The sequence below is a fragment of the Tachysurus fulvidraco genome, chromosome 10 (genome assembly GCF_022655615.1).
Source record: "Tachysurus fulvidraco isolate hzauxx_2018 chromosome 10, HZAU_PFXX_2.0, whole genome shotgun sequence".
Taxonomy (NCBI): domain Eukaryota; kingdom Metazoa; phylum Chordata; class Actinopteri; order Siluriformes; family Bagridae; genus Tachysurus; species Tachysurus fulvidraco.
In genome coordinates, this window is record NC_062527.1 from 4,655,971 (window position 1) to 4,675,970 (window position 20,000).

The following is a 20,000-nucleotide window of genomic DNA, read 5'->3' on the forward strand; positions in this document are numbered from 1 at the left end:
TAAAGAGCACAAATAAATCACAGATGAATTTGGCTACATAACAACTCATGTTACTTTTTAAAAAATGAAATAAATTAAACACACACACACACACACACACACACTAATCCCGCCTGACTTTACCCGCAGACTTTTGCTGGCGCCACAGGAGGCGATCTTGCTGCCGTCTCGAGAGAAGCATGCGTAGTACACAGAGTTCTGGTGAGGATGCAGCACAAGTCGTGACAGACTCTCCAGACTGCTCTTGTTCCTAACATCACAAAAACATCAGAGTTACACATGAGCACACGCACCGTGTTCAGTACTGAATTACGACTGATTAGGACTCAGTGACTCCATCTGCGTGTTCTGAATGCAGACTCGATGCAAATTCACAGTGTGCTGACTGGTAGGTGTACAGTATGACTGAGTATGTATGGCGTACACCCAGTCCAGGTAGAGCTGCCCCCTGCTGGCCTTCTCCTGCGCTTGCAGAAAAGCCTGTCTGTAGACCTCGGAGGTGTGCGGCTGAGCCAGCGCCAGCTGCAGAACGTCAGGGAAAGGCCTCTGCTCCAACTGATGGCCGTTTAAAGACAAGAACTCCTGAAACTGCAGCCTCACCTCGCTGTTCTGCAAGAGACAACACACACACACACACACACACACAATAGTCTGAGACACACTAAGAGTGACTGGAGGTTTACTTTCAGCCATTGGTAGGATTAACTGATATTTTTATTATTATTATATTATTTTATTATTATTATTATTATTATTATTATTATTATTATTATTATTATATCAGAGACTTGATTGTTCTGTAAAAGTCAGTCCAATTGAAGAAATCATGAAAATAAAGTGTGTAGAGCAACGTGTGTATCTATATCTAGTTATACACCTTATTCTTTTATAACTGAGTATTATTTTATACTTCATGAATTAATAATAAAGGGAATAATAAAGGATTGATTATAAGTATATATCTCCATCCATCTCCTTCTCTCCTTTTAATAAAAAACAGCAACAGCAGTTTCTCACTTCTAGGTCGTCACCGTAGTAAATAAACAGGATGAACAGAGCGTTTGCATGGTAATTAACTTGCTCACACCTGGGAGCTGTGAAACATCCTTTAATCCTCTGTTCCTTCTGTATCGTGACGAGACGTCGTCTCTGCTGACAAACCGTTTGTTTTGTTCGTGTTTCACCGTCTACGCTACTGCATTCTTAGCCGAGAGTTTTTAGCCGAGAATTACAGCGTTCTTGAATTCTTGAACTATTATTAGTGCGTATCCGAGCGTAACGTGGATGTCGGTGTGAGTTCAACAGTATAAGTGAGACAGGACACACAAGTACCTCTTTATCGAGGATATCACCGTGCTCCACGTAGTCATTGATCAAGTGGGCGGATCCCATCACCTGAGCCTTATTCTGTACCCAGTCTAGTGAGAACATGAGAGAATAAAGTTCCTGGGGGAGAGAGAGAGAGAGAGACCATCAGTCAATTGTATTTAAGCAAATGACACCATTCTATTGCTCTGGCATTCGAACTGCTAACGTTTCTTAAAGATCGGTGTCTGACAGTGAGCCTGAGTCACTAACGACAGCTGAGACACACGGTATATTCACCAGGCAGAGGAGGAGTGTGTGAGGAAATCTTTTGTCCTCCTGGACATTAGACTGTACAACATTTCTCATGCAGGGCAGGATGGAAACGAGGAGTGAGTGAGAAGTGAGGAGTGACTTAGTATTGTAGGTTTTCACCTGTATTTACTTGCTGCTTCTTGATATCGTACATTTCATATATATAAAAAAAACCCTACCTAATTTTACCTTTTTTGTTCGGGGGTGGATTTGCGGATTGTGTAGATAAAACCTTAATTCTCTGTGTGTTGCTACTGAATGCTTGAATTTCCTTCGGGATCAATAAACACACGCACGCACGGTGTCTGTCTGTCTGTATCAATTGTCAGTAATAAAAGAACAATGAAGACAATGGCTATGAAATGAATCTCAGAGCTTCTGTATCTTTATTCTATAATTCAGTCAATAAAAAATAAAGCACTGGAGATTTTGGTGGTATTAATACGGATCGAATGATGTCGCCACGGTGTGTTCGGTTTGTCAGATGCGTTTCGTAAGAGGTATCACGATCACAGCGTATGGCTATGTCCATGCAATCGGACACCGTGTCTATATTTGTCCGTATTGTGTATCTGTAGTGTGAAGACAGGAGACACACATACAGCATGTTTACAGCGACTGCTTATGACGATGATGAGGAGACTAAAGACAAAAAAAAACATGTTAACATGTTGTATGTGTGGCATGTGTAGTGTGTGTCTTATCTAGCAAGTACAGAAGTCACCTTGGTCATCTTCGCTTGTGCCATGTGATGCGGTAAGAAACGATACCAGTATAATCCTTCCACGTCTCCAAAAAGGGGCGGGATTCCTCGGTATGCTTCCTGGTACTGACAGACCACTTTAGCGTGCAGCTCCTTTTGTGAGACAACATTTAAAATAAAAACACAATACAACAATTAAAGTCATTGCAGCAGTTTTTTGGTCCAAGACTTGTAACGTGATGTCTGAAACACTGCCTGACGTATCAATACTCATTATCCTTCATTAGTCAATCCTGCAGGAGGCTGTAAGGGTAATTTAATGCTCCTGATCTAACACGGCCTTCCTGCAGTACTAACATCTCTTTCACAGGGCTAATGCTCATAATCTAAACCTAATAATAATTATTATAATAATAATAATAACAACAATAATACTACTAATAATAGATTTTTATTAACGACGCCGCAACAAAGCAACAGGTCATTTACTATGAGAGCTGTCGACTTCTCTTGAAATGAGCGACAGTGAGTTTTGATGATTAGATAGATAAAGTTGAGCAAATATTTGGTGCAGTGTCTACCAATGGGAATGACGATAGACCGTGTGATGATATGATGCTAATATACCCTGCTGGATGTTATACACAAACAGCAATTCTCCCTCCAGAAAATTTCATTTTATCGGTAAGAAAACTGCTAAAGGTTGTTACTATGGCAACGCCAGCTTGCAACTTCAGTCTTGCAGAGATAAAATCACTGAGTGAGTGAATGAAGCATGAGATGTTCAGCATTAACAGGAGGAGTCTCCGGTGTCAGAGTTTTGGAACAGAAAGACACGAGGATGCAGAACGCTATTCGTTTGTCTCGTGTCGTTTAAGATGAAGCTTTCTGTGGACGTACCATGACGCTACATGTAACTCTAACAGATAAAACTATAATGCGTAATCCTTTAAGTCATTTGTTGATAGGATACATAATTAGATAGATAGAAAGATGGATGGATTCTTTACGCTCACCGGTAGCTGATTGTGGTTCTGCTCTGTGAGGAAGTCGAGCTGCAGGTCGTGTAGGAAGTAGAGATACGGCCGGTGGTTACAATCACGAAACAACAGAGATTTGTTCACAAACTCCTGGAGGACATCTTCCACTTCCTCCAGCTCCAGACCCCACACCACAGACAGCACCTGTAATCACCAATCACAACCAAGCTCACCTTAACGTCACCTTAACCAGGACACAAATCCACAGTCATTCGTCATCGCTTTATGCCGATCCGAGCCATGCCAGAACCCGGGGATAGAACCTTATCCAGCAGGTTTAAAAGACGCACAATTCACTCAGAATTCAGAAACTCAACTTCTGGATTTTTCTGACTTGACTAAAGGCCCACTCACTCCACTGCATCAGGAATCAATGCTGACAGTAACTGAATAAACCCCACACAGGACGTGGTGAACAGTTCTGGTGGATTCTTTGGTTAGTGCTGTGTGGGAAATTATTTACACCCCTATTCTGATTGATATCTTTCAGCCGGTGAGACAGAATGCATGCTTTGTGGTTTCTGCAGTCACAAGAAACCAAGAGGAAGTGAAACATACCCTAGAGAAAGGGCTGAATTTTATTTATCTGAGCTTAATAGGAATCACTGAATAGCTGACAGATGGATGATAATTACTCCTGAGCATGAGAGCGAGTGAATGTGATTGGTTTGTTCTGACACAGCCACTCCCATGTAACCAGGGGATTGGAACCCCTTCTGTTTTCCTATAGTATGGTTTCTGATTGTTTTTAACTTTATCATGGTTTCACCTTAAAAACCTGCCATGATAACAGGGGTGTGTAGACTTTATATATCCATTGGATACATAGCTTGCTAGCGGACAAACAAGCTTTTCTCTGCCGTGTGCCTTTTATGTCTGATGGGAATCACATTCAGATAAACTAAGAGACATCAATTTCTGTACATGTACATGGGTGTCTTGGCCCAATCTGGCAACCCCAGTGTAAATGTCCCGCTACACCCCTGCCTCCCCCAGTCTCCTAAACATGACAGCCTTTGCGTTTTTCACTCACAGAGCATTTCTTCTCTCTTAAATGTTAGGCTCAACCATGTACAGTAAGCTGACCTTGGCAGGCACTTTGACATCCTTCTCCAGAATGCTCAGATCTTTATAGAGCTCACGGTGATCGTCTTCGAGGACCTGCAGACTTGCGTCCATGGCCTGATCCAGAGCCTCGTAATCATAAGAGGAAGACTTGCGTATTCGCTTGAATTTCTTTTTTCTCAGCTGCTCTAGGTAGTAGCCCCAGCGTTCAGGAAAGTCTCTGAGCAGTGCTCCAATCAGAGACACGACCAGAGGAGAGCCTGCGGAAGACAAACACACTCACCAATAATGTCTAAAAATAATAACAAACCTCCATTTTACTTTTAGATAAAAGGACATATTGATGATGCCATAAAGCTTTGTAGCTTATAATAATCCTGTTAGCTCTATTAGCTCTGTAGGTTAAGTATAATAATACTTAATAATAATAATATTATTATCATCATCAACAATCAGATTAAAAGCTTTTACTCCCTTAATACGTTTAATCCGGAATAATCAGCAAGCAATAATTATAGAGTCAGATCCTGACAATCTTTTTCAAAAAAGTTGCCTTTATAGTTAAAAAGCTCAAACATTTCATTTCCCGAAGAAGATAAAAGCTATCCAGCTCTATGTGAAAAAGTATTTGCCCCTTAGTTAGTCAATCAGACCATGAACCAAATTCACTAAATTAAATTCTGTTTCTTTGTTTAGCGTAAAAGTTTAAAATGAAAATCGCTAACATTTATCCCTATTGAACAAGCCTGGGGTTGTGGAAAAACTCCCTGAGACGATATGAGGAAGAAACCTTGCGAGGAACCAGACTCAGAAGGAAACCTCATCATTTGTAAGACACTGGACAGTAAATATAAATGACGTCAGTTCTACAAAGGTTTGTAGTCGAGTGAAACTGTGCAATCGAGAGCTCCTGGGGATCTAACAGAGCCATTTCTAAAGAGAACCAGAGTGAGAAACTTTTTTCTCCAAACAAAGAAAATCTGGACCCAGAACCCAGAAATGAAACAGAACCCAGATTAAGAAACTGCTGCCCTTCTTGCTCGAGACAGATAAGGTCGGTAGAGTTCGTATTTCCATTAGAAAGAGAATGGACGAAAAAAAAAAAATCAGGCTCCCAAAAGATCATAACAGCGTATGTCTGATCATCAGTCCGTGATCTGAAGCTCAAGCACAATTGGGATAAACGGAGAGATAGTGTTCCGAAGCACAAGAGCAAGTCCAACAATAAATGGCTCTGAAGACATAAAATGACAAACATTTTTCCACAGAGATGTGAAGGAAGCGTTTGGTTGAAGTTGTGGCTAATGAAGGTGGTACAAAGTGAAGTTCTATAATTAAAACGATATTAAGTTTTATAGCTTGTATGTATGAGGATCAGGGCAAGAGGGGGCAAATACTTTTCTTGATATTGTGTACTTGTATGAACCTTTGCATTCTTTCACGATGCTGCGAGCCTGCTCTGGAAGACTCTGAGAAGATTTTCCATTGACGTACAGAGCGAGAATTTCCAGAGCCTTCTCGTCATCCAGCCCGCTCTCAACGGGCACCTTGAACCTGTGACCTACAGACACACAGTTAGAAGGTGTGATTGACATAATGACACCAATCACACCCAACATTTCTAACAATTGATCCCATAAGAAAAATGTGTGGTGCTGCTACGTGATGCCCTCGGTGTGAAACCAGAAGCATCTTTACTCTGGGTCACGTTAGTTTTATGATGCGGTTTAGATCGTGAAAACAACAACGACAGTAAAACATTTCCCCACCGCTCACGGAGTCAGTTAGGCTGCTGTTCCGAGTGGTCAAGAGGACTCGGCACTGGATATCGAATGCCCTGAGAGTGTAACTGTCCCACACATCATCCAGGATCAACAGGGACCTGAAAGACAAATCACACACCTGGGAATGAAGGAGACTGTTGGTTTCAGCTGTAGTCTTGTGACATATAACACGACATCCGGTAATGTTTATCGCTGATTATGTTACGTCACCAAACCTGGCAACCTTCACACATTTTATGTAGAGCTACAGCATACACACTGCATGTGTTTTTGACTCAACGCTCAGAAATCCTTCAAAAGAGGAGCTTCTTCTTCACGATGAAACAAAAGAGAAGCCAATGTTCCTGCGAATGTGGACTGATCTACGCAGGAAGTCCCGCCCCCTTTCCCTATTGGCGACCTATATTTATTATACATTTTAGACCAACATGGCTTTGAAAGAGAAATTAAGAAGAATTGAAAATGTAAAATCAAACGCTTTTTAACATCAGGACGTATTGGTGATGTAAAGTGTGATGAAGCGAGTTATTGCGCTCTCCTGTTCCTCACTCTATTAATCAGCATCAACAGACAACATTTGTTTGTGGTGTTTTTGTAATTCTGGTTTTTATAAATCACCTGGGAAACCTGCGCAGCATGAGGAAACGCAGGCGCTCTTTGGCCTCCTCCAAGGTGCTGGGCGCCCTTAAGCTCGCCTCTGAACCCTGCTCCAGTCTAAAGCACAGAGACTGCATCCTCACCAGGAGATCTGCTTTCTCACACTGTCCCACTGACAGCCAGTGAACTCCATCAGGAAAACACTCTAAACACAGAGAGAGAGAGAGAGAGAGAGAGAGAGAGAGAGAGAGAGAGAGAGAGAGAGAGAGAGAGAGAGACAGACAGACAGACAGACAGACAGACAGACAGAGTCAAACAGACAGAGTCAGACAGACAGAGTCAGACAGACAGAGTCAGACAGAGAGTCAGACAGAGAGTCAGACAGAGAATTTGTTTCCATTTCCTTATGCTGCTGTGCTCTGTACATATAGCTTTAGCTAATGATATTATATTTATATATGATATTAATTTATAGATAAGATCAAGTGATTCATCAACATACACACACGGGAGAAATAAATCAGTGTCGGTGTGAAATGTTTAAATAAAGCTTTTAAATCTGGAGCGATTTTTTTTGTTCACATGGGCCGAGAAAATGTCACATTACTAAAATAAATAAATAAATAAAATAAAAAGGCTCAATATTACAAGACCTGATGTCATTTACACTATACAACAGGTTTGCACAATTAATTGGAATTAAATGTAATTTTTTTGCCTTCAACCTTCAACTAGGTTGTCTGTTTGCTCGTCGTGTTTGATTTCTTCCGAAGTGTAATAAATAAGCATGCGTTCAGTCGAAAGAAATAAGCTGTCCTGCTCTGTAATAGCACTCATGTACACGTTATAAGGCTAAAAAGCATACCGGTGATCAGCGCCAGATCTCTCACGGCCTCGGCCGCAATCACGGACTTCCCTGACCCGGCCATGCCGAACACGGTCACCCATCCCGGAGTGTTCTGCAGCCGCTGCAGCTTCTCCCGGAGTAGCTTAAGCAGATCAGGACGGTTCACAAACACCACGGGCCTCTGGGGAACGCCCCCTTCACTCAGGATCACCTGCACTGAAATAAAGCCGCACGCAGATTAGACCTGAGCGTAATGAACAGGGAAATGCAGCACAGTCACACTACATTACAAGTTATAAAATGAGGGGAGGGCAAGAAGCAGGGTTACTGCCTCACAGCTCCAGGATTCCTGTGTTCATCCTGAGCGCCAAACATACACCAGGAGAAAAACTGGCTTTTCTGAACTGTGTGTGTGTGTGTTTGATGCCCTGTGATGAACATTCCAATAAGTATCACATAAACAAAAGTTTTAAACCAGAAATAAAAGCAAGGTTCTTTCATTCAAAAAGTAATTATTCATTCCTATGTCACTCTTTGCATTGTTAACAGCATTAGTTTGAATGTCTAGCCTTTGGATTTGTGCAAAAACACACACGGTCCGTGGCATCAGACCCATCAATGTAAGATATGAAGAAATAAAATGGTGTAACAGGAAAAGCATGTGTGTGTTTTTTTTTTTTTTTTTTTTAAAGTTTACCCGAGTAAGAGATGCCGTTAAAAGTCTTTTCCCCCTCAAGGCTGAGCTGTGGCAGGTCACTGTGAAGCAGCCCGGCCAGGTCTCCATAGCTCTCTCGGATCAGTGCGTTGTAGAAGGAGATGTACGCCATGTTGCCTTTACACAGTAAAACATCCAGCAATGCTACTGCCTGCTCCTTCCTGGTGGGCTGCACATACACGTAGTGTGAAAGTTTTATAATCGATAATAAGTTTAAAAATAAGATACTACACAAAGCACTTTTTACTCTAAAGCTTGATATTAGACAATGTTTTGCATGCAGAAGTAATCTTTCGACTATTTAGAGGGGAAAAAAACAAGCATGACGTTCAGAAATAAATCAATGAAATAATAATATTAAATAAATTCTTAACTAAAGTCTGTTTAAGGTTTTATTTTAATAAATATACACAAACAAACCAGGAGGAAGTGTTAGTTTAAGTGTTTCACACAAGGGCAAACACATGTTTCAAACATTGTCATATTGTCTTACAAAGCATTAAAAATTCCAAGCACACACACACACACACACACACAGAGACACACACAACAAAGACACAAAGACACACAGACAGACACACAGACAGACACACACACAGACAGACACACAGACAGAGACACACAGACACACAGACACACAGACACACAGACACACACAATGGAATTTCCCCACTATGATGCAGAACTGATAAGACAGCTCTGAGGAAAGAAAGCTCTTTCACTATTTCAGATAGTTTCACTATCTCGCAGATGGCGAGATTAACTCAACCCCAGTCTTTTCTGAGCTACAATTTTGGAAACAAACAAACGCCTCCATGAATGTCTTTTGTTAGCAGAAATCTAGCCAACTAACATCCTGTGTCAGTGTTAAAGATTTAACATGTTAATGTTCATGGATCTACAGCTAATACATGTGTACATGGTGTAGATCATTTAAAGATAACAAGTTGCATTGTGCTTACAGCTGATGCAGAGATCGAACCATGTTGATCTGAGGTCACAAACTCGGGGTTGAGGAGAACGATCCGGAGTTTCCTGAGGCGTTTCTTCCTCTGGAGTTTTTTTTTTTTTGCTCTTCACTCAGTACACTTCTGAGTGCAGCATCTCTACTTTTAACCTACACATGTCCATGTGAGAGTCAATACAAAGCAAACACAGACAGGACAGACCTTACTGTAGATCTTCTCTTCCTCATCTGCAGTCAGGATCCCGTCACTGATCATGTGGTCCATCAGGTAGGAAGCCTTGATGTCCTGCTCCAGGACTGTCCTGAAACGCAGCAAGCAGCTGCGAGACCTCTCCTCCATCTCTAAACTTAGAGAGAGAGAGAGAGAGAGAGAGAGAGAGAGAGAGAGAGAGAGAGAGAGAGAGAGAGACTTCTTTACTTTAGTAAAATGATTAGTAGCGAGTAATGGCTACTTCTCAAACAGGCCCAATAAACTTTAATAATGGTGTAACTTGTAATTGAAGCAACAGGATGAGTTCAGAAATCAATAGAAACACCCTGTCTGACAATTTACAGAGAAATGCATCAGAACTAACTGAGAGTAACTTCATTATACAGCAAAGGAAACAACAAAGGACCTCGCTGAAGTTAAACAGTGGAAGGAAATCACTAGACCTTCACAAATTAAGCAGCACTCCACTTGCTGAAGCTGAGACTTGTGGCCGAACCCACGCAAAAGAAAGAACTTTAAAAAGAACTGTACAACAAGCCTAGCAAGGCATCACAAAAGGTTGTAGCAGCTGGGTGGTCAGTGGGTCTACACCTTTATGCACTTATTGAAAGCAACAGGATATGAAACCAAATATGGTTATTATAAGACTGTTCCTATACATTTGCTCATCTAAAAAGACAGATAAATAGATAGACAGACAGACAGACAGAGACATACAGAGAGACAGATAGAAACAGACAGACAAACTGATAGCCAGACAGACAGAGACAGACAGAAAGACTGATAAACAGAAAGATTGAGACAGACAGACAGATAGAGACAGACAGACAGACAGGCAGGCAGAGACAGACAGACAAGCAGACAGACAGAAAGACCGACAGATGGACAGACAGATAAACAGATAGAGACAGACAGACAGAAAGACCGACATATACAGTAGACAGACAGACAGATAGATAGACAGAAATACAGATAGATAGACAGACAGACAGACAGAAAGACAGACAGACAGACAGACAGACAGACAGACAGACAGACAGACAGATCACAAAAGCTTTCATACATGTTCTACTAGGGAACTTTGTTATGTGGAAGTCATTTGTTTTAGAATGTAATACAGGAAAAGCAACTTTAGTCTGAACACTTCCGTCTTAAACCAGACAAGAGACGTTACTCTGAGATTTGGTTTATAAACATATTAAAAGTAGCCACGCTGATTTAAATATATATTAATATAACAGATGTAAACACTTTATTACAGGTCGATAAGGAGTAAAGACAAAAGAGACTCACTCACCGACAGTCGCCTTTCCTACAACATCAACACAATACCGAAGTCTACTGCTACAAACTGTCCAGTTAGAGCCAATGTGCTGTCGATACCGTGTCGATACCGTGTCGATACTGTACCGACTCCAGCTACTACTGTCTAACTTCCTCGTTTCTAACAAAAACATCTAACCCTCTTGAGTCTAATAGCGAATAGAAATGCGCACAGTGGTCATGTGACCGTGATTGGCCACGCCTATTTTTACGTTTTTAAACATTTTAGGTTGTTTATAAAATTTGTATAGAGTCATATTAGTGCCAGTAGATTATTCAGAATCATTGAGAATAATCAAACGAGCAAGAATGTGATCAAAATCAATTCCAGCCAATAACAGCACACCTGTGAGCTCATGGGGCGGGGCTTTATTTCATTTATTAGTCATCAATTACGTCATTGTTTCTAGGTCATAACAAGAAGATGTAAAACTCTCGCCAGTAGTAAGAGATGAGTTGAGATGAGATGAGTTACAAAATATCTGGAACCAAGATTAACCTCTATCATACTGATGGAAAGAACAAAGTGTGGAGGAAGAAAGGACCTGCTGATGGTCCATAAGATACACCATTGGACATGCACATTGAAGTAGGTGTCATAGTATGGGTTTGCGTGGCTGCTTCTCTAACAGGCCCAATAATCTTTAATACTCACCAACTGTTTAACCTCCTTCCATCAAGAAGGAGATACAGGAACATGCGCATCAGATCCAGCTTCTTCCCATCCACCATCACAATACTGAACTCTACACTACACCGTTATAACACTGTAAAAAATATACTGTATATAACTTCTGTACAATTATACATACAATGTACATATTACATATTGTTTTTTTTTTAATACTCCTCATTCTCTACACATGTTACATACATCTGCACTATTTTATTTATGTGTGTCTGTATATACCTAATTACATTCTGCCTAATACTTCACGTTTACATATATACGTATATATATTGTATGCTATACATATGTTTACATATATATTTATATTTATTTATTTACTGTATATATGTTTACATATATACCTATTTATTTACTGTATATGTTTACATATACACTTATATATATTACATGTTGTACATATGTTTACATATATATCTGTACTTGACTTTTTGCACAATTGCTACTCTTTGCACTTCTGGTAGATGCCAAACTGCATTTCATTGCTGTGTACCTGTACTATGCAATGACAATAAAGTTGTATCTATCTATGTACTTGTAATGGGAGCAACAGGATGAGTTCAGAAATCTATAGAAACACCCTGTCTGACAATTTACAGAGAAATGCATCCAAACTAAGTGAGAGTAAGACAGAGACAAAGAGAGAGAGAGAGACAGATAGACATAGATAGATAGATAGATAGATAGATAGATAGATAGATAGATAGATAGATAGATAGATAGACAGGCAGACAAATAGATAGATAGATAGATAGATAGATAGATAGATAGATAGATAGATAGATAGATAGATAGATAGATAGATAGATAGATAGATAGATAGACAGACAGGCAGACAAATAAATAGAAAGACAAACAGATAGATAGATAGATAGATAGATAGATAGATAGATAGATAGATAGATAGATAGATAGATAGATAGATAGATAGATAGATAGATAGATCTTTTGGCTTTTAGCAGGTTCATTTAGTAGATTATTATTTTGAACAGAATACAGTAGCGACCTCGGGAGTGGCGCCTCACTTCAGAGTAAGCAGTTTCCACGCGCTCACAGTCTAAACCAATCACAGAGAGGAGAGTCGCAGAATATAAAAACGAACCAATCACAGTGCGAGTCGTGGGCTTTACGTTCTCGTCCGTGTTATAGACTGACAGGAAAGCCCTAGAAACAGTCAGTAGTTTCAGCGCTGGGCTTCGGTTCACTTCACTTCACACACATCGGTGAGTCTTTTAATGCGTGTTAATAAGCTACAGTACGATTTATTATTTGCTTATAATGTCAAAAGAGTCGATTCCAGGTTTATTATAAATGAGAATCGACGCTAAAGATTCGGAGTCGATTGAACCGAATGAGATTGCATACATGTCGTCATGACAACACAACTTTATAATCTTAAATTATTTACAATTTATAATAAAAATGTATAATAAACTTTGTATAATTCGGCATTGTTTAAGATTAAATACTTTCTCAGGGAAGATAATCAGCTAAACCAAACAAGAACAAAAAGAACAGTTTAAAAACTGTTGGAGTTTGTGTGTGTGTGTGTGTGTGTGTGTGTGTGTGTGTGTGTGTGTGTGTGTGTGTGTGTGAGAGAGAGAGAGAGTGGGGGTGTGTGTGAGAGAGAGAGTGTGTGTGAGAGTGTGTGTGTGAGTGTGTGTGTGTGTGTGTGTGTGTGTGTGTGTGTGTGTGTGTGTGTGTGTGTGTGTGTGTGAGAGAGAGAGAGAGAGAGAGAGAGAGAGAGTGGGGGTGTGTGTGTGAGAGTGTGTGTGAGAGTGTGTGTGAGAGTGTGTGTGAGAGTGTGTGTGTGTGTGTGTTTGTGAGTGAGAAATTGAACTTTTTTAACCATCAACATTTTCTTCCTGTTTACAGGCCTGAGAACAGACATGGCCGCAACCCAGTCAATGTTAGCTGTAGCCGTGTGTGTCCTGATGATCAGTGAGACGATCTTGGCCCAGAAAGATTACTATGAAATCCTGGGTGTTCCCAAAGATGCCTCAGAGCGCCAAATCAAGAAGGCCTTTCACAAACTGGCCATGAAGTATCATCCAGACAAGAACAAAAGCCCAGATGCAGAGTCAAAGTTCAGGGAGATTGCTGAGGGTGTGTTTAATTTACAGCTCTGTTCATGTAACACACTGTTCCATCAATGTCCAGTTCTGGCTTAAAGTATTTTCAAAAAATGATTCATAACATTTATTTTAATCTCTATTTCCAGCCAGATTGACCTTTCCTTTTGTGCATTAATGTTTGTTCCTTTTGTCCCTCAGCATATGAAACACTGTCGGACAGTAAGAGGAGGCAGGAGTATGATCAGATGAGGAGTAACCCTTTCTCCAGAGAGGGCACACAAGGAACTAGGGGCGGTCAGTTCCATCAGCCGTTCAGCTTCAATTTCGAGGACATGTTTAAAGACTTTGATATTTTTGGACAGCCGACACAGTCCCAGCATAATAAACAACATTTTGAGAGCCACTTCCAAGCTCACAAAGAGGCACACAGAAGCAGCTACGAGAATTCATTCGGCGGCGACATGTTCAATATGTTTTCAGACTTTTTCTCATTCAACGAACAATCCGAGTTTCACGGTTCGGCCAGCCAACAGCGCTGCCACACAGTCACTCAGCGCAGAGGAAACATGGTGTCCACATACACAAAGTGCTCCTGATTTCTTCTGTAAGGACATGAGTTACTTTAGATAATTGAACTTCTTGCTGATGCTTACTTCTGTGACTGAACCGGTTCTGAGACATGAGCAGTTAGTGTGGAGTAATGCTTCCGACTTGACACTTTAAACCAAGGGCTTAAATTCAGGGTTTTATCAAAAATGCTTTTTTTTTTTTTTTTTTTTGCTTTTCCCCTCAATCTAAACATCTAAGCTTGATAGGTTAAGACGCATCACACGCATGGCTTCACGTTTTTGTAAGCACACGTGCACGCAAAAAATGCATCCGTTGTGAAAGAAAAATTAAATTTCACCTTACATTTTCTAACCAAATATCACACTGACCAGCGAGTCAATTTGAACATGATGTCAGTTTAATCTTAACATCTCATATATTTAATTGTAATGTAATTTGTCGATGTGACAACAAGCAGACAAGCAAATTTTAGCAGCAGGCGACACATCTGCAAATTCTACAAAATGAGATATGAGACACAATTAATAAAAGGTGATAAGTGTAGATCTGAAACAATTTCCTGTTCTGGGGTTAAAGGTGTGATGTTTTTATCTGAAGGTTTTCAGACCGTGTTAATACAGTGAGTGAAGGTGGTTCTGTGATCGCTGACATTACCACAGAGCTAATTTGTGGCCCTTCAGTTTAACCTTTTTTGTCGCATGTCAGTTCATGTGTCTTCCTTGTACTTGTGCACAACGTCCTTGCACTTTTCCACAGGGCTTTTAGGCACAACAACAAACAAAAGATATGCCCTTGAGATATAATTTAAAAACATTATTATTATTATTATCGTTATCCTAAATACTCCTAATAAGTCCCCCTTTATGTGCAATAATTCCACACGTCTTCTGTTCTGTTAAGGCATCTTGTCAGGTAGCGTGTAGAAACACGGCTTGTTCCATCCCTCAGGGTTAACAGCTTTTTCATCTAATTATTTGTGTTATTAATTTTCCTAAACGCCGCATTTGCATGTGGTTGGAACGTCAGGATCATTGTGTCTGTTTTTAAAAAGCCAAAACGAACAGGTTGTTTGTTCTACGGTTGTGTTTCGGTGGTTTGCCAGAGTGCCACAACCTTGACGTACAGGATGATGTGGAACATTATGTTTTGTGCTCGCTTTTTATTCCTTTACTTTACAGAATATTCCAAAAGACTTTAATGATTGCACACAAATGTCTTCAATACCTCTGTGGATTGTTTTGGGTGTGTTGATATGCTTGAATTATTTTATTTTTTTGTGTGTGTGTCCATAAAATTTACTGTTTAAAAATCTTGTCATGTTTCATTGCTACACACACACACACACACACACATTGCATAAATAATAAGTAGATAATTTACAAAATAAAAGAAAAGACTTCAAAATGACTTTTTAAATAATTCACAAAAAACATTTCATACAATTGAACAGAAACATGGAAAAACCCCTAAATGTTTGGAATTCTCTTCTATTATTTTATGCAATCTGAATACAGGAATCTAAAAAATTGGTTTTAAAAATACTGAAACATTTAGATGAGACAATGTGCCCAAAAAAAATTCAGAGAAATGAACACAAAATTGGTATTTTTTTTTAATTCCAGCAGATTTTTGGAGATCTGTAGACATGTCGTTTGTCTTCACTGCTAGGAGTGAAGCACCAAAATGTCAGCTAAATGCATCAAAAATCAAGCATTTTTGACTGCAACAATAAATAAAAATGCTGCAGGTACTGACATTCTAATTACTCTAATTGTTGTTTTAGTGTATAAGGTAAGAAGGTTATATTATTAGGTTGAGCCGATTGATTTGATTTGAGTTTATGCCACACATTGCACTGATTGCAAGAATTTGCGAGATGTCACACAATATGATGTGTGTGTGTGTGTGTGTGTGTGTGTGTGTGTGTGTGTGTGTGTGTGTGTGTGTGTGTGAGAGAGAGAGAGAGAGAGAGAGAGAGAGAGAGAGAGAGAGAGAGAGAGAGAGTGTCCTAACTCTTGTAAATGTACAGTAATGTCTGATCCTGAATAAATTCAAAAGTAAAGGTAAATCTTGGTTTGGGTAAAACTTTCCTTTCTAATCTAATAGCTGATTTCATGTAAATTTAAAAAGAAATCCATAATACAACTCTATAATATTAGTAACTAGAGAAATAACACTTATTCATAGTTTACAGCCTTAAATACTTAATAAATCTATAAACCAAGACCACTTGTAATTATACCAGCGACCACAAGAGGTCCACAGGGGAATCATGTAGTGTGCAATTCCTCACAGCAGGTCTGGGTTTATTTTTTAAACCTTTTATCAAACAGGACAAGGACAAATCTCACATTTAAGCTGAAATTCTGCTCTTTGCTTACTTGACATTTAGAAATGTGGTTAGCATGGCTTTTGTGGTGTTATTAATATGTTCATACAAAATTTTTAAACCACTTTTCATTTATAAATAGTTTCTAAGCTCTTCTGTGTTTTTATGATGATGATGATGATGATGATGATGATGATGATGATGATGCAGTGCAATACAACATCAGGTGAAAATGTCTTAAATATAGTCAAATTCAGCTCGGATCTAAGAGAATCCACAATATTAAAGCTTGAACTGAGAAAAAAAAGGTCTAGGAATAGGTTTAATAGGAAATACTATTGTAAGATGTTAAAAGATGAATCTGTCCGAATTCCATAAAGACTCATTCACTCCATTACACGTCAAATATATAACTTTTTGCATTCTGTAATGTTTGCATTATGTACCATTGTTACTGTACCTGTAACATAGCTGCACAACATGATGTGACATAATTTTTTACTTTTTTTTTTCTTATTTCTATTCATTTTTTATGAATTAGTTCTTAAATCTAATTAATACGTACAGCCAGATTTTCATTTCACTGCTAGTTGTATACTGTATAGAACGATATAAAACATATAAAAATGTTTTTGGATTATTAGGATGTGTGTTTTTGCAGTGAACACCATCTCAGTTGGGTTTTAGACACCAAGATGGGTTTAGAAATCATTCTAAATACAAAAATATGCTAAAATATCTCCTTTGTTGTCTTTGTTTTTTTTTTATTGATCTAATTTATTTTATATATTTTTTATATTATTTTATATATAATAAACCAAAAGAAACGTATTTATTGTGTTTTGCTCCTACACCCCTGTGTGGCAGTCATGGTACAGGGCTGAAGTCTACACCTCTCTATACACATCCAGCCGCCTTCCCCATGTTGCTGACAGCAGCAATGGTACTCACCACTACAGCAGCACATACATAAATCTAAACACCTTCTAAAACCTTCTCTGAAGATCGATCTCATGTGTTTAGCTATAGGTTTAAAATGGTTTGAATATGGCTGCTGGATTGAGTTTCTGTCTCACATGACCGTTTCAGCTATTTCTGCATAATAATAATAATAATAATAATAATAATAATAATAATAATAATAATAATAATAATAATAATAATAATAAACAAATGAATAAATAAACAAATGAAAATATAATAATAATAATAATAATAATAATAATAAAAATAGATAATAAAAATAGATAAACAAACAAACAAATAAATAAAATAATTAGAGGGGTTAAAGAGAGAGACGAGAGAGAGAGAGACAGCACATGAACATGAGCTCCTAAACAAAATTTTAATTTTGTTTGTTTAAAGTAGAGAAGAAGGAGAAGAAAGGTGATAATCTAATGCTAAAAAGACACAGGACAGACCAAAAAATACTGAAAATATTAATAAATTATTTTGTCCAAAAGGCTTACATTATGCTAACCTGCTAACTGGAATTCCAGCCACAGATCAACAGAATACCAACAAAAAGAATAAAAGAAACCAGAGGAAGAGAAGAAATTATAAAAGTATAGTTTACTAAAAGTATAAGTATATTAAACAAAATTATAAGGAAAAAAAAGAAAACTATTTCACCAGGAGTGATTTATTATCACTTTCCTTTGCTAACAGAAATAGCAAGAAGCTATTCCAAACTCACAGAAACCAGAATTCCAGCTAACAGTGGCAATTCAAAAATTGGACAATCTGAGGGACAGAGTCTTATTACCCTCACTTTTAACTATACAGATGACATAATTACTGAAAGTACCCAGAAAAAGTACAAAGCTAGGTACAAAGGGAGACTTTACTGAGACTCTTAGAGCAGATTTTACTATACTAAATGCTAAAATAATCAAAGCAGACTTACTCTTCTACACAGAACCCCCAAATGCATGGCACTCAGCCTCCTGTCAGCTAATAAAGAACTGAGAATGTTTGGGAATAAAGCTGTAAGACAACTATACATGAACACCACTCCCAAATTTTATATCAACCTGTAATGGAACTGTAATGATTCAGGGACTAGAAGCTAGTGTTGAAAGAGAGTTTGAGAGCTGAAAATCAGTAGAAAATGCTAACAGTAGACCAGAGCAGCTCTGAACCAGAGTTCCCTCCCTCTATTCATTCTGCATGTGCTGCTCACACACCTGCCTCCCACACACACTGCACACTACTCATACCCGCACACTCCCCACACACCCCACACCCTGCCCCGATCGGCAATGTCTGTGACCCGCATCAGGTGGTGTCTCTCCATGCTATAGATGGAGATAATGGAATTGAAGAAGAGTAAACACCAAGACAGTGACACAATTCTGTATGTAAGAGAAGACATACAACTGCTTAAAGAACAGCCTCAGACTCAAAATAGGATAAATAGAGAAAAGAGAGCTTTAGAACAACAATAAATCCCTTAAAGAAGGACTATGTTTGTATGTATGTATGTATGGACTTATGGAAAAGCTGGAACAGAAAGATTACCTGATTCAAAGGCTCAAACAACAGCTGACCACCTTAGCTGAGTTATTTGAACAATCATATAATCGGAACACACCCATTCCACCAACCAGCCAGCTAACCACCTGTAGAACAAACTACAAACTTCTAAAACTTAATCAGTTCTATAAATGGACACCTAACAGTGTATCCGAATTTTCCAATGCAATGAATACTGCAGAGGTGATTAATCTCATTAACACATTTCTAACAACTGAGTTCCAGACCAATCATACTAATGTAAACCTAGGAGTAAAACAAATAAATGAAATATATTACATATCTGCAGCTAAAGCAAACCTGTCCAAAATAAATAAACATCATATCCAAAAACCCAAAACTGAAAAATGGTTGATTCTGAGTGTGAATCTGTGAGAAAGAAACTCAGACAGCTATCTAACCAAAAAAGGAACCACAAAACACTGAACTGCAAAAAAATATATATATAAACAAACAATCTACAGGAGAAAACAGCTACACTACCAGCTGACATTGAAATAAATTGAAAAACCCATTCATCAAAATCAGTTCTGGGAGAAATGGAACAATATAAATAACAAACCCAGGACACATCCATAAAAGACCCAACAATATTCATTCAATTTCTACCGCTTATCCGAACTACTCGGGTCACAGGGAGCCTGTGTCTATCTCAGGCGTCATCGGGCATCAAGGCAGGATACACCCTAGACGGAGTGCCAACCCATCATAGGGCACACACACTCTCATTCACCCACACAATCACACACTACGGACAATTTTCCAGAGATGCCAATCGACCTACCATGCATGTCATTGGACTGAGGAGGAAACCAAAGTACCCGGAGGAAACCCCTGAGGCACGGGGAGAACATGCGAACATGGGGGGTTTTCTGCTGTATCATCAATACCCAGCAGATACACCCAGGCTTTCTTTACTGAACACAGTGTC

General features: G+C 39.0%; 2 protein-coding genes across 6 annotated transcripts in view; one reads left to right on the plus strand and one right to left on the minus strand.

Moving 5' to 3' along the window:
* apaf1 (apoptotic peptidase activating factor 1) overlaps positions 1 to 11,162 on the minus strand; it is a 50,073-nt gene extending 38,911 nt beyond the window's left edge. The window contains exons 1-13 of one of the 4 annotated variants that reach the window (XM_047819331.1): positions 10,847 to 11,151; positions 9,541 to 9,680; positions 8,354 to 8,540; positions 7,675 to 7,872; positions 6,831 to 7,014; positions 6,198 to 6,310; positions 5,855 to 5,989; positions 4,450 to 4,688; positions 3,340 to 3,507; positions 2,345 to 2,476; positions 1,333 to 1,446; positions 425 to 609; positions 124 to 250 (exon numbers count right to left, since the gene is read on the minus strand). In XM_047819331.1, the coding sequence (XP_047675287.1) occupies positions 124 to 250; positions 425 to 609; positions 1,333 to 1,446; positions 2,345 to 2,476; positions 3,340 to 3,507; positions 4,450 to 4,688; positions 5,855 to 5,989; positions 6,198 to 6,310; positions 6,831 to 7,014; positions 7,675 to 7,872; positions 8,354 to 8,540; positions 9,541 to 9,680; positions 10,847 to 11,006 (2,082 nt within the window). In that variant the 5' untranslated portion in view covers positions 11,007 to 11,151. The other 3 variants (XM_047819332.1, XM_047819333.1, XM_047819334.1) reach the window with 3 other exon arrangements.
* Positions 11,163 to 11,306: 144 nt separating this feature from the next.
* On the plus strand, positions 11,307 to 14,424 carry dnajb9b (DnaJ heat shock protein family (Hsp40) member B9b). 2 transcript variants are annotated; one of them, XM_027163789.2, is made up of 3 exons: positions 11,307 to 11,461; positions 13,436 to 13,666; positions 13,834 to 14,424. In XM_027163789.2, the coding sequence occupies exons 2-3, from the start codon at positions 13,450 to 13,452 to the stop codon at positions 14,229 to 14,231; spliced, it is 615 nt and encodes a 204-aa protein (XP_027019590.1). In that variant the 5' UTR covers positions 11,307 to 11,461; positions 13,436 to 13,449; the 3' UTR covers positions 14,232 to 14,424. The 2 variants fall into 2 exon arrangements, with proteins under 2 accessions (XP_027019590.1, XP_027019589.1); XM_027163788.2 differs by lacking the exon at positions 11,307 to 11,461 and adding an exon at positions 12,654 to 12,783.
* Positions 14,425 to 20,000: the final 5,576 nt, after the last annotated feature.

What these genes read in the sequence shown, in the direction of transcription:
- dnajb9b (XM_027163789.2), top strand. Translation starts at nt 13,450, where the DNA reads ATGGCCGCAACCCAGTCAATGTTAGCTGTAGCCGTGTGTGTCCTGATG. An exon ending in GTTCAGGGAGATTGCTGAGG is followed by an intron (nt 13,667 to 13,833) that starts GTGTGTTTAATT and finishes TTTGTCCCTCAG; the next exon opens with CATATGAAACACTGTCGGAC.